The 14,758-nt window shown below is 38.0% G+C and overlaps 1 protein-coding gene and 1 pseudogene across 7 annotated transcripts in view; both read left to right on the forward strand.

The window, feature by feature from the left end:
* The window catches only part of LOC131495044 (large ribosomal subunit protein eL20-like), a 29,254-nt pseudogene extending 21,589 nt beyond the window's left edge, over positions 1-7,665 (forward strand).
* The window catches only part of OXR1 (oxidation resistance 1), a 445,487-nt gene that overhangs the window by 312,504 nt on the left and 118,225 nt on the right, over positions 1-14,758 (forward strand). Inside the window, exon 1 of one of the 7 annotated variants that reach the window (XM_058698825.1) lies at positions 11,825-11,858. The exons of the other annotated variants lie outside the window; for them this stretch is intronic. Within the exon in view, the coding sequence (XP_058554808.1) occupies positions 11,840-11,858 (19 nt within the window). The 5' untranslated portion in view covers positions 11,825-11,839. Of the gene's footprint in view, positions 1-11,824; positions 11,859-14,758 lie in introns of those variants that run through there. 7 annotated transcript variants of the gene reach the window in all.

Here is a 14,758-nt window from a genome sequence, read left to right on the forward strand (position 1 = left end):
TGTTGACATGGCTTGTAGATAAATCTAGGTGCATTTCTTACATCCGGAAAAAAAAATAGAAAAGAAAAACAAAAACTGATGGTGTGAGAAGGAAGTTATTTGTCCATGTGTGCATGGGTTTTACCCATGTGAAGGCTCTTCTGAAGTTAAATAATCCTGATAAATCTGTTCCCTTTCCATTAGAGATCAACTCTCAGTGACAAGCCAAAACATGCTTTTCTTCTTTTACCAAAACACCCACAAAGGAAATAGAAACCAGTTTAGCAACTTTGTAAGTGGGTGCGAAAGGATTCCTATAAATAAAGCCTCCATTGTGCCACTCTGTTCATGTTAGGTTTGGAATGCTGATGGTTTATGTTGTCCTACTCTGAACTTTTACTGACAGCCTAGTGAATTAGCTCTAGCTGACTTCGATACTTCTTAAAGTATCGAACAATACTTTATGAACACGTGCTTAATCACAAACAATACTTTATGAACAGACTTTGTTCCCCTCCACCACTACTCTTCATCCTTCCCTGATCAGTTACTTTCTTAAAGAGAGAAAAACAAATAATGTAACTCAAACTAGGTGATCTTAATAATAGGAAGAATGCTGTCTGGGACATTAAGAAGCTTTATTGCTCATTTAAAAAAGTATCAAAGCAAATACTATAGAGAGGTCAGTTTGGGCAACTCTTTTCTATTCACATGGTGGCTCCCCTGCCCCCCCCCCTTTTTTTTTGAGTATGGAACCATAGAATGTAAAGAGCTGCAAGAAATAGACTTCAGTAATGAAAGGAAGTATCCTTTCAAATCTTATTCTTTTATAGGTAGGAAAATGCAAACAAAAATAACTACTAAATGTTGTTCTTGGATTTTTGTGTAGTTGTGAAAGCTAAGCATAGCAGAAGAAATTGACCTTAAACTTGAGAATTAAAAATGCTGTCTGGAGTTATTATTGGGTCATTATTCAAAATTGGAATACTGACAATGGGTCATATAAAAGTATTATGTCAATGTGAAACTGAGGTTGAAAACAACTCTATGGTTATTAAAAAATATCCATATTCATCCATAGTCATAGGAAGTATACCTAAGTATTTAGAGACAGAGGACCATGATGCATGTAACTTACCCTCAAATGGTTCAGCAAGTATATACACTGCGTGTGTGTATATAAATATAAATATATATATGATATATATCATATATATATTTACATATCATGGAGAGAAAGAAAACACAAATGTAAAAGAAATGGGATAAAATATTACAGTGGTTGACTCTATGTAAAGAATAATGAGCATACCTTTGTCCTAAGCAATGTTAATTTACATAGATGAGCAAATATTGCATGAATCTAGATTTCCATCCAAGAAGATTATAATTAACAATAGACCTATAAATTCAAGTGTTTACTAACCATATCCATTAGGACATTCCACAGATAATTCAAAATTAACCTTTCCACAATTGGTTTTACAAGGTCCCCCTTTAACCTGAATTTCTTCATTGTTTCTGGTACCAAACTAGATCCTTTCCTCTATTTCCCTTACCACATCTCCTCCACCAACACAAGGAAACATTCATGACACTCCAAGTCTGATCAAATCAAAAGTTAGAATCAACCCTTAAAATAACAAAAAATTGGATTATTATGAATATGTTTCTGAAACTCGCATCAGGTGTGTACATATTCATTCAGTCAATATGGTTTTCCACAGCAACTTCTGTGTCTAGCACCTTCTGGTTGGGTCATTGGACACATACTTATTGGCCTCCTACAGTGTTCTAGAGGCTGTTTTGGATGTGAGGAATATAGTAAGGAACATTCTTAGAGCTTAAATTCTAGTGGGGGTGGTTATTCAGAAGCATATAAATGTATAATGTCAGTGGTAAGTGTCATGAAAGAAAAGTGTATAAGGGGGTGTTTCCTTGGGTACTGTAATCAGGGAAGACCTCTCTCGTGAAGAAGTATATGAACAGGGATTTAATATAATGGTGAAGCAAAGTCAGGCTAATGTCTTGGAAGAACATTCTAAGAAAAGGGGAATTTCAAGTGTGAAGGCCTTAGGCCAGGAGTATGCTTGGTGTTCAAGGAACAGCCGAGAGGCCTATGTGTATTATTATACTCAGGGAGCAAGAGGATAAGGAAGGAAGGGAGTTCCTAGGTCTGGATCCTATGATCCACTCTGTGAGCAGTGAATCCACTCTGCCAGGTCTAATTTAGTCTGGGTATTGATTTCAGTTGTCCTCATGATTTTGTGCTTAGACTGAGAACACAAACTGGACTGCATTTTGTGGGGAAGAAGGGATATTGAGGACCAAGGACAAGGTGAAGGAGTCTCCCAAGTGCAAAGATGTTGCCCTGAAGATTACTGACCCCGAACTGGATAGACCCCAGAGAACTGAAAGTGTGGTGTCAGAAAGATGACAGCAGGAGGAATAAAACCTTTGTCCTGCGTGAACTAGCATCACTGGTCAAACAGCCTGGACACCCCAGTCTCTTCTCTTTGCCTCCTCCCCTCCCCATTCATTGTTCCAAATGACTGTTCCAAAATTAACTAACTGATATCTAGGATCCTTTCTAGCCTTTAGGTAGTGATGGAGAGTATTTTGCTTTTGTACTAAAGCAGTGACTTTTGTCAGGAAGTGTAATACATTGTGTTAATAAGTAAAGTAACTCGATGCCACACTATCTCAACTGATGAATGGATAAAGAAGACGTGGTACGTATGTACAATGGAATACTACTTGGTGATCAAAAAAATGAAATCTTGATTTGCAACAATGTGGATGGAGCCAGAGTGTGTTATGCTAAGCAAAATAAGTCAGTCAGAGAAAGGCAAATATCATATGATTTCACTCATATGTGGAATTTAAGAAACACAACAGATGAACGTAGGGGAAGGGAAGGAAAAATAAGATAAAAACAGAGGGAGGCAAACCATAAGAGACTCTTAAATACAGAGAACAAACTGAGGGTTGCTGGAGGGGAAGTAGTTGGGGGGATGGGCTTCATAGGTGATGGGCATTAAGGAGGGCACTTGGGATGAGCACTGGGTGTTGTATGTAAGTGGTGAATCACTGAGTTCTACTCCCTAAACCAATACTACACTGTATGTTAACTAATTTGAATTTAAATAAATAAGTTTAAAATAATAATAAAATAAAATAATGAATTCCAGTTTTTATATCAGTTTCTAGGCACATGGTCTAGGCACATAGACCAAATATAATATAATTTTAATTTACATACCTCTGTATGGTTAAAAAAAAAAAAAAGTGCAAACAACAAAATAGGTCATTCTGTTTTTTTCAAGAGAACTGACTTTTTTTCCAGGATTGACTTACATGACTGAAACAGCTTGAATTATTTTCTAAAATATCTATTCCATTTTATTTTCTTATTCATCAGTTTCTAATCAATTCATCATTTTTCTTTCTCATTTTATTCTTCTCAATCTTTGTTGTTTCCCCTTCTTGATGTCCATAATCCTAAAGATTGTCTTCCTTTTGCTGAAAAATTCTTTCTGATAAGCATACCCTTTTCAAGTTCATGTAAAATAAATATAAAGTAAGAGTAGAAGACAAAATGGGGCAGAACATCATATGGAAATGAAAACAGTATATTCAAGGCACACTCTTCATATTTTATAATTAATAATTATAATTTACAAAGTAAAAAGTTAAAAATATATGCTATTAGGCAGTCTCCACAGCACCATTGATTGATATAAATATTTTAATCAGACATTAACTTTAACATAATTCTTTTAGGATATAATAATTTTCATGTACTATATAGCTTCTTATGCATGTAACCATTCATTTTCTTCTGTAGACTTTATTGTAGGATCTTGAAATCAAGCTTAAAACTCATTCATCACGATGATCTGCATTTTTTCTTTTATTTCCTTTCTTTATCTCTTCTCATGATAATTTTTAATTTTCCAAATCAGACCAGAAAAGCTTTTTTTTAGATTATGGAAACACTAATTTGAAAAGACATTTGCACCTCCATGTTTACTGCAACATTATTTACAGTAGCCAAGATGTGGAAGCAACCTAAACGTCCATCCATAGATGAATGGAGAAAGATATGGAATACTACTTAGCCATAAAAAAAAAAAAAAATGAAACCTTGACATTTGCAACGACATGGATGGATCTGGAAGGTGTAATGCTAACTGAAATAAGTCAGAGAAAGACATACCATAGGATCTCACTCATATACGGAATTTAAGAAACTAAAACAAGAACTTCCTTTTTTGGGTGGAAGCCAGAGCAGAGAGAGCGCCCTGAAGGCCTTGGGCACACTGGGAGAATACAAGGTAGTGGGGTGCCTCCTGCCCACCCCCAAATGCCACACTCCACCCCTCTATTACATGCGAATCTTTGCACCTGATCATGTTGTCACCGAGTCCCGCTTCTGGTATTTGTGTCTCAGCTGAAGATGAAGTCTTCAGGGGAAATCGTGGACTGTGGACAGGTGTTTGAGAAATGAGAAATGCCCCTTGAGGGTGAGGAACTTCAGCACCTGGCTGTGCTCTGACTCCCACAGGGGCGCCCACAACCTGTACCGGCAGTACCGGGACCGACCGCGGCAGGCGCTGTCACCCAGCGCTACTGAGACACGGGCGTGTGCTCCACACCGCGCCGGGCTCACTCGATCCAGGTCACGAAGGTGGAGGAGACTGCAGCCAGCAAGTGCCATCAGCCCTCAGGCCAGCAGTTCCGGGACTGACGATCAAGTTCCCTCTGTCCCACCGGCTGCTGCATAGCCAGCACAAGCCATAATGCACTGCCAGGGACCCAACACATTCTTGAAGATGCAGAGCCTCCCTGTCCCCAGGCTGGCCAAAATAAACTCCTTGGGGGAAAAAAGACAGAGAGAGAGAAACAAACAAGCAAAAAAGGAACAAAGGGGGGAAAAAAGAGACAAACCAAAAAACAAACTCTTAACTGTAAAGAACTGGTGGTTACCAGAGGGGAGATGGTGGGGGGATGGGTGAAATAAGTGAAAGGGATTGAGACTTAATTTTTATGATGAACACAAGTAATGTATAGAATTGTTGAATCAACACAGGTATCAGGTTGTATACCTGAAAGTGATAGAACACTCTATGTTAACTCTAATGGAAGTAAAATTAAAAAAAAAAAAATTAAAATAAATAAAACATAAAAAATATGAAATAAAATAAATTTTGAAGAGAAAATCTTTTTTCATGTTTATTTATTTATTTTGATCCAGAGAGAGAGAGAGAGAGCAAGCATGAGGGAGGATCAGAGAGAGGGAGAGAGAGAATCCAAAGCAGGCTCCTTGCTGTCAGCACAGAGCCCTATGCGGGGGTCCATCTCACAAACGGCAAGATCATGACCTGAGCTGAAAGGAAGAGTCAGACACTTAACTGACTGAATCACCCAGGTGCCCCAAAAGAGAAGATATTTTTTTTAAATGTTGAATACAGGTCACACATGATGTTCCAATTTCAGGTACATAACATAGTGATTCAACAACTCTCTATATATGCTGTGGTCACAGGTGTAGCTACCACCTGTCACCCTGCAACACGATTGCAATACCATCGACTATATTCCCTGTGCTGCACTGTTTATTCCTGTGACTTATTTATTCCATACTGGAAGCCTGTAGCTCCCACTGCCCTTCACCGATTTTGCCTGTCTCCCACCCCCACCCCTCGGGCCATCATGTTTGTTCTTTGTATTTATAGGTTTGAGTCTACTTTTTTGCTTGTTTGTTTGTTCGAGCTTTGTTTTGAAGAGTTCATTCTAATCAATTTTTGCATTATAAAAAATGTTGTACAAACATGGCTTGTCTTGACATGGCAGGCAATATGTGAGATTTCTACACATGCTTTTATAGCTGTCTCTTCATGATGATAATTTAACAAGCTAGCATTTATTGGGTACTTACTTTAGGCCAAGTACTGTTCTACGTACCATGTACGTATTAAGTCATTTAATCCTGATAGCAGCCCTATGAGGTAGGAACTATTAAAATCCTGGTTTCACAGATGATAAAACTGAGAGGCAGAGAGGTTGATAATTTACCCCAGGCCTCATGTCTGGAAAATAGAGAACCAGAGATTTGAGCCCAGGCAGACTGGCTCCAGAGCCTTAACTGTTCATCACTCTGCAACACTTGCGTTAGCTGATGTAGCCCAGAGAATGCGGGAGGGATGCTGACTACTGAGTGCAGACTGCTGAGCAATGTAACAGGAGGGAAGAACAGAATGGAAAATTTGCTCCCTGCTTAATATGTGACATGTTTCCCAAAAGCACAGAACTGTAAGAGACTTTATTTTTTCTTTAGTCATAAAGTATGTGCACAAGGAAGAAGAGAATTTAAAAGGCTGTGTGTAGGCGTGCCGAGGTGGCTCAGTTGATTAAGTGTCAGACTTCAGCTCAGGTCGCGATGTCACGGTTTGTGAGTTCCAGCCCCATGTCGGGCTCAGTGCTGACTGCTCAGAGCCTGGAACCTGCTTCGAATTCTGTGTCTCCCTCTCTCTCTGCCATTCCCCCTCTCACACTCTGTGTCTCTTTCTCTCTCAACAATAAACATTAAAAAAAATAATGATAAAATAAATAAAAGGCTGTGTGTAACAGGTGGCTGCATCCGCACTGTAACCTCAGTGTTTAGCACAGGCTTGCTTCAAACATGTAGTTGTTCAGTAAACCACATTAAGTTTTTTACAGGCTACCCGATTTGCTTTAGTAAAAGCTCTTTTATGAATTTTAAACTTACAGCAGTTTTGTGAGGCATTTCTTTTCCATGAAGCCTAACACTTAAAATACCCTTTATGTATCCAACGGTAAGTGCTGCTATAAGCAGTTCAAAATCTCTTTGAAACACTCCCTCCGTTAAGAAAAAAATTTGTTAAATACTTGACAAGCAACCTTTCTCCTAGAGAAGCTAGAGGGTTTCTACGGACCAGGGGAAATCGCCTCTCGTTCATCCATCCCCTTGAGAATCTTAGTTGAGAACTGACACCATTCATCATTCAGCATCGTGACCCCGTTTTTTCCCATTCAGTACTTCACCTGAGAGGGGAAGTGCTCTTACTGGTCTTCTGCAGAGTGCATTTTGAAAAGGGTGCACACTACCAGTAAAATTGACATCTCAGGTTAAGATTGTATCTTGGCATTGTAATGTGATATTAGCAAAAGTACTTTTATAATCCTACCTGCCAACGATTAACATCTATAAATAGAAAGATCACATGATTCCAAAATTACCCAAGTCTTGGAAAGAGTTTTTATCATAGATCTTCCTTTAGCCAAGGGTTATTTCTCTACCAACTTCAAAAAAAAAAAAGCTCAATTTGAACAAACTCTGATGATGTAATCAAGCAGATTTATCCATATCATAAAAATAAACCAACACACTTAGGAATTTAAAGTCACATTATCATAGTCAACAATAATGTATGGTACACTTAAATTTATTTTAAGAGGGTATATCTTATGCTAAATGTTCTTACCATAATAAAATTTTAAAAATACTTTCAAAAAATAAAATAAGTCACATTACCATAAATTCATTAATCTACATGCTGTAATAACAGATATAATATAAAGAAAAAAAAAGGTAAACTAGGAAAGGGGCGCCTGGGTGGTTCAGTTGGTTAAGCCTCTGACTTCGGCTCAGGTCATGATCTCAAGGTTTCTGAGTTGGAGTCCTACATTGGGCTCTGTGCTGAGAGGGCAGAACATGCTTTGGATCCTGTCTCCCTCTCTCTCTGTCCCCCCCCCCCCAAATAAATAAACAGTAAAGAAATGTAAACCAGGAAAATAAATTAAAAACTAAGCTAGAAAAATAATCTAGAATAGGGGATCCTGGGTGGCTCAGTCAGTTGAGCATCTGACTCTTGATTTCAGCTCAGGTCATGGTCCCAGGGTCATCGGATTGAGTTACTGCTCAGTGTAGAGCCTTCTCGGGATTCTCTCTCTCGCTCTCCCTCTGCCCTTCTTCCCTGCTTGTGTGTTCTCTCTCTCTCAAATAAATAGATAAGTATTACATATATAATATAAATAAAATAAATATAATAAAATAAATAATATTATGTTATATATATTATTTATTTTAGAGAGAGAGAGAGAGAGCAATGTGGGTCTCAATCCCATGAACCATGAGATCATGACCTGAGCTGAAATCAAGAGTTGGACGCTCAACCGACTGAGCCACCCAGGTGCCCCATAAAAATAGATTAAAACCTTGGTTTCTGAACATAACTTGTTCTGGAAACATGCTTATAATCCAAAGCACTTACTTATCAAAGCGAATTTCCCCATAAGAAATAGTGGAAACTCAGATGATTCATTCTACAACCCCAAAATATTCATATAAAAATGGTTACAATACTGTAATACACAATAATAAAGAAAATACAAAATATAAAGAAAAATAAATTAACCTGCACTTACCTTTGAAAACCTTCATGGCTGGGGGCGCCTGGGTGGCGCAGTCGGTTGAGCGTCTGACTTCAGCCAGGTCACGATCTCACGGTCCGTGAGTTCGAGCCCCGCGTCAGGCTCTGGGCTGATGGCTCGGAGCCTGGAGCCTGTTTCCGATTCTGTGTCTCCCTCTCTCTGCCCCTCCCCCGTTCATGCTCTGTCTCTCTCTGTCCCAAAAATAAATAAAAAACGTTGAAAAAAAAAAATTAAAAAAAAAAAAAAAAGAAAACCTTCATGGCTGGTGTGAAGCAGACAAGAAAGAGGAGGGTTATTGTGTAGGACAACTTGCACTATCACTAATGGAATCACTGCTATCTATTGACTCAATGGAATATTTCTTTCTTTTTTTTTTTTTTTTTTTTTTTTTGTACAACTTTAAGAAGGAACCTATCCAATGACCTAGAATGAAGCAAAGCATTCCTTAGCTTACTCTTGTCTGGAAAAGCAGAGGGCTGTCCGTAGGTGCTTTGAAGTGACAAAAACACACTAGTGCCAGTTGTGGGCACCTTCCAACGTTCTGAAAAATCACTGATTCCTGCCAAACACCACAGCCTGAGACAGAGCATCTGAGTATGGGAGACAATCACCCACAATCCCGCAGGAAGACAGAGAGAGAGAGAGAGAGAGAACCATTGGCTCAGTTGTGATCATGTGACATTCATGCATCATAAGTAAAAATTTATTAGAAATGTTTGCTCTTCTGGTGGAACACTTACAGAACAAGTTACTCACAAGGCAAGGTTTTACTGTATTTTTAAAGAAGAGCTCTTAGCAACCTGGATCCCAAAGGTGATGGACAGCTAAGAGAAAGCAGTGCCTAAGAACCAGTACTACTCATAGGAAACTATGCACATCAGAGGACTAATGGGCAGGTCTAAACACAATTAAAATATTGAGTTGGTCTTACAAAACCCTGAAACAACTACACTTAACTGATGAGTGAGTCACGTCTAGCTCCTATCAGATTCCTAATGAGAGCAAATAAGAAAGAGCAAATGACAAAACATTGGTAAATCTGTATCTTGTGTAGATATGGCGCATATATAGATGTAGATATTTGCTTATATAGGCACCTGTCACATGCCAGTTCACAAGCGTGTTTGATGTGACAATGTGTGTGTTTTTGTAGCTTTCTTGTTCATATTCAAACACAATGCAAATATAGGTAGCATTCCCATCTCTGTGAGATATAGAAATGTCAAAACCCTCCTTTGCATCTTCTGCAGATGTTGAAAACCACGTGTGTATATTTTGTTCAGGGTGTGTGTGTGTGTGTGTGTGTGCGTGTTTTTAACAAGAAGTCTGGTTTAAAAAAAGAACCAATTCCTTCCTTATTTTTATGTGCTGTTCTTGTTTCCTGGGAGTCTGAAGCTCTGCTAAATTATTTGAAGATGAACATCAGCACATCTTCAGAACACTTCTGCCCTCTCTTTTTTTGCTCACCACTTAAAGCTGCGAGGAAACAGTCTGTCATTTTCTGTACATAGCTAACTCGGCAAAACTTTTAAGGATAAGCAGCATCTCCCCGTGTGGTTGTGTACATAACAGGAGAATATTAGCTGAAGCACTTCGTAAATGATAGAGCATTAAACATATGTAAGGCACTGTGGCCATTAGCATTACTTTAAGCCAGCCATGTCATTAAGGGAAAGAATGGAAATTAATATCTATTAAGGACCTAGTTATAGCAGAATATCAGGAACTTTACTAGAAGTTTTACATATGTTGTCTTATTGAATAGCATTCATAGGGAATACTGCAGGAACTCTTTTCTCTTTTAATGTTTATTTATTTTTGAGAGAGAGAGCGCGCACATGGGCCTGTGTAGGTGGGGAGGGCCAGAGAGAGGAAGACAGAGGATGTGAAGCAGGGGTTGCACTGTAATTAGGGGCTCGAACTCAGGAACAGAACAACCATGAGACCGTGACCTGAGCTGAAGTCAGAAGCTTAACTGACTGAGCCACCCAGGTGCCACACTACTGGAACTCTTAAAGGTGCCAAATAAAGAGTTTGTAGTGGATACAAACGTAGTTCCATAGGAAAGATGTGACATCATAAATCTTTATTTGAAAATGAATCATAGTGCCAGTTTATAACATTTCCCTCTAAAAAGCATTGGTTTGCTTTAGGCAATGAGTAGTTCATTATGGAGCTGTCAGAACTTGGCAAAGGCTATAGATTCTGTATTGCATACAAAATCTTAGTATCTTTGCTGTGATATAGAGTGTCATTTTTATAAACTGGTAGTAACATGAACTCTGCTTCCTTTATAACCATTGTTAGTTCGTTACAGTATCCTAACTCTGCACACAGTTTTTACTGACCTTTATATCTTTTAAACTGCCCCTGAAGCCCACTGTCTTGGCATCCAGTAATCTTTGGACTTGCAAGGATCTGAGTTGATATTTTTTGCATTCTATGATCATGATTCCTACCCCCAAATAAAATACAGAATTATATGTGTATATCTCAGTGAGCTGCATTGAAGGATCTCATAAAAAATATGATGACAGGAGAGAATTAAAAAAAAAAAAAAAGCATCCACCAAAATCTTCTCCAGGATTTTGAAGTTAAAAGACATTCGCATGGAGTCAGAGAAAGTCAGGCTCTTGAGGCTGCCATTTGCTTCCATAGAGCTAACAGGAAATGTGGATTAAGAGGGCACAAGGAGAGAATTATTATGACTTCTATCCATTCATTCAATTACTAAGTGTTCGGCACCATGATGGATGTTGTGGTGGACTCTCTCCTGTACTAACTGGGAAAAAAAAAACACACAGAAAGAAATAACAATAATAGCATAATATTAATATAAGGTATACTGTATCATGATGCAGTTGGAGGTTCTAAGGGAAAAATGAAACTTACGTTTGAACAGTGAGCTCACAGCATTTAAATACCTGTAAAGGTACAAAACACCAGCTAGGTCAGTACCCAGCTTATCAAATGTACTGCCTGTCCGTGCTATTAAGACTAAATAATAGAGATTTGTTAAAGGTGGTCATGCCATTGATTTACCTTATGATAAGAAACTGTACAGAAGTTAGATACGGAGTTATTTTGTCATTTTATGGTAGACTTGTAGGGTCAACTTAGTAACGTATTATGCGGAGCATGCTGGCACTGTTTCCAAAATATTCGATGAGCCAAAAGCAAGTCCACAGTCACAAGGTGGGTACAGTTTCCTGTGTGCAGAAACGGAAACTTCTGAATCTCCCACACTGCCACCAGGGGTCAGGCACCAGGTGGGAGGAGAGGGCACTCTCCCAGACAGGAAGTGTTGTATTACCCAGGGCAGCACCAGAACCACAATCCCTGTCCTCTCTTCCTGAAAGCAGCATATTGCTGGCTGAGTAGATTTGAAGGGAGGACCTCAGAAATGTTCTGCCCTCGCAAAGGTATGTGTAAGTGCTCTCAGCTTTAAAGAAGTCATTTTGGAAAGTCAGATAAGGCTGGCTTTGTGTTGTATTTTCAAAATCCGGATAAGCTATATAGAAATCTTGGTTACTGCTTCTAAAAAGGGAATGTTTGGTAGGGGAGGTCCAGAGAGGGTAAACTATGCTGAAATACTAAATCTAAATATAGAATCTAAAAAAGACTTTCGGTGCATGTACATTATTTGTCCCTGATTTACTATAGGTACTGCTGCTAACTACAATTCTATCAGGAGTTGCTCCCAGTTATAGATTCAGACATAGTGATTTAGAGTTTGTTTTCATGTACAATGGCCACTTATAACAAGTCATCAGTGACTTCTTTTCATGCATTCACTGGAAGTCATTTGTCAATAAGGTTTCCATATTGTCTTACCTTGCCCCTAACTGAAAAGTTGTGCACAGCTCAGGTAGTAACAGTGATCAAGTCACACGCTTATATTTTATCACCACTGCTCTGGGTTTCAAAAACTGGTAATACATTTCATTAGGCTCTCCTCACCATCTGTTTAACACTTGGCTTAAATGCATTTGTTTTCCTTCAGCATTTTATTCCTTTAAGTTCTCTGGGCTCCAGAGAAATGAGGAGAGAAATAGGAGGTTTTTGTATTTTTTTATTAAGTTTTGGTCAAACAAGTCAAAATAACATTATTATTATTGATGGATCGGCCTGTACTTTTAAATGGAAGGAATAAAGCTATAAAAAGATCTGATGCATGTGAGTAACCTCTTTGATTTTTAATGGCATGCAGCTGATGGAATTCATTATTGACTTTTAAAAATGAAATTGCTCTGCATTATTATTTATTTATAATTTTGCCTTTCTAAAGAAGTAATTACCATTACTAGGTTAGTTTTTCCTCAATCACAGCAACTATGTGACAACATCAGAATGTGTAATATTACCACTTAGTCATGAGGCTTAATGATGTTGAGGATATTATCTCCTTCAAATTAGTAATAAATTCATGAGCATAATGCACAGCTAAAAGGTTGAGGATCTTTTCTTTTTATTTGAGTAATTTCAAAAGTAATTATTTCACATTATAGGGCAATTTATGTATACAATTCTCATTACAGAAACAGAAATGTTTTTAATTAGAAACAATCTAATTTCATTTTTCCAGTTCAGCACACAGATTTTGGGATGGTAATCATGATATATGCAAAATGCCCAAGTAAAATATTTAGATGATTAGTTTCAGCTCAGACAACTTTCTAATTTTAATCACAAATTCTAAAGCTTTTAGGTCATCAAGGAAGTTGATCACCAGTCATAACAAGATTTAATTTCCAAGCATTGCCCGACATTTAATCATTACATTTAGTTCAAATCTGAGAAATTGTCTAGTTTTCAGTCTTCATGATTTAAAAAATATGCAAGGATGGAAAAATCTTCAGTATTAGACATGAAGCCAGAGATGATTGAACAATGCATGAAACCCTTTTTGAAAGCTGATGTTTTCAAGTATCATTTCATACATAGGACGGCAGTTATTGCTTATGTAATCGGGGGAGCTGGTACAGACCGGATTCAGACCACCATTGAGTTTCAGTGAAGCTCCTGGTTAAATTAGATCGATCCCTCCTCCATTCTTCTACGTCTCCTCCAGGCCATCCTCGCCTCCCCTAGTTGCTTCCTCCTATCCTCCTCTTCCTCTTCCTCCCTTCTTTACCTTGTACCCTCTTGATGCTTGCACACTCAGACATCTTTTTGCACAAATGGATCTGGTTTTTTTTAGCAGTGGTCAACACTGTGAAACTGAAGGATAGTAATTAATATTTCATACACAGCACTTAAGCTTCTTCACCTAGATTATGCATTTTGCTTCATTGTACCCATCCATAGGCACTTAATAAATGCTTATTGATTGTCTAGTAAGGTTGTGTTATGACTTATTTACAGAAATTTCATACCTTCTGCAGTTACCAATACTGTATTTCTTTGATTCTAAGATCTGCCTTCCTTCCATCGCCTGCCCCCCATTTTAGCTTTTTAAAATTGATCGATGGTGTATCATGGTTTAATTAATTTTTCAATCTTGGTGGTACACCTGATAAGGCATGCTGTTCTAGACATGAAATATGGCAGTGAAAATATAGATAAATCTAGTACTTGCATAATATGATAAAGGCTGTGCATTTTACATTCAAACAGGTTAAGAGTATTCTTTCTTTGTTATGTGGCTGGCTTATCCATTGCCAGTTTTGGTCTCTCCTCACCACCTTCCTTTACCCTGATTCCCTTATCCTGTGGTTCTACCTGTTCTTGAGTCTCTGGAAAATACTCAAAGAATTTTATTAGTACATTAACTACCAAAATTTAACTGTCATGAAATGGAAAGAGTACAAGGTTTTAAAACTAAAGACATAGGTTCAAGTTATGGTTCTGTTCCTTAAAACTCTGAGTACTTAGTGATCCAGTAACTATTCTTAGAGCTTCAGATTATAGATCTAGGGGCACCTGGGTGGCTCAGTTGGTTAGGGATCTGACTCTTGGTTTTGTCTCAGGTCATGATCTCATGGTTCGTCAGATCGAGCCCCATGTTGGGTTCTGTGCTGACAACACAGAGCCTGCCTGGAATTCTCTCTCTCTCTTTCTGCCCTTCCCTACTCGTGGTCTCTCTCTCAAAATACATACATACATGCATACATACATAAAGTTATACATCTAAAGAACAGAAATAATATGAATAACTTGAATAATTTCTTCATCATAGAATTGTGAAGACAATTTGTAAAAAAAAAAAAAATTGAGCCAGTTAAACTATTGAATATGAAATGTATAAGACAGTACCTTATAAACCATGAAATACTATTTGCTTATAAATTCTAAGCATCAACATTAAAAAAAAAATTAGACA

This window comes from Neofelis nebulosa, chromosome 14, assembly GCF_028018385.1.
Source record: "Neofelis nebulosa isolate mNeoNeb1 chromosome 14, mNeoNeb1.pri, whole genome shotgun sequence".
Classification (NCBI taxonomy): domain Eukaryota; kingdom Metazoa; phylum Chordata; class Mammalia; order Carnivora; family Felidae; genus Neofelis; species Neofelis nebulosa.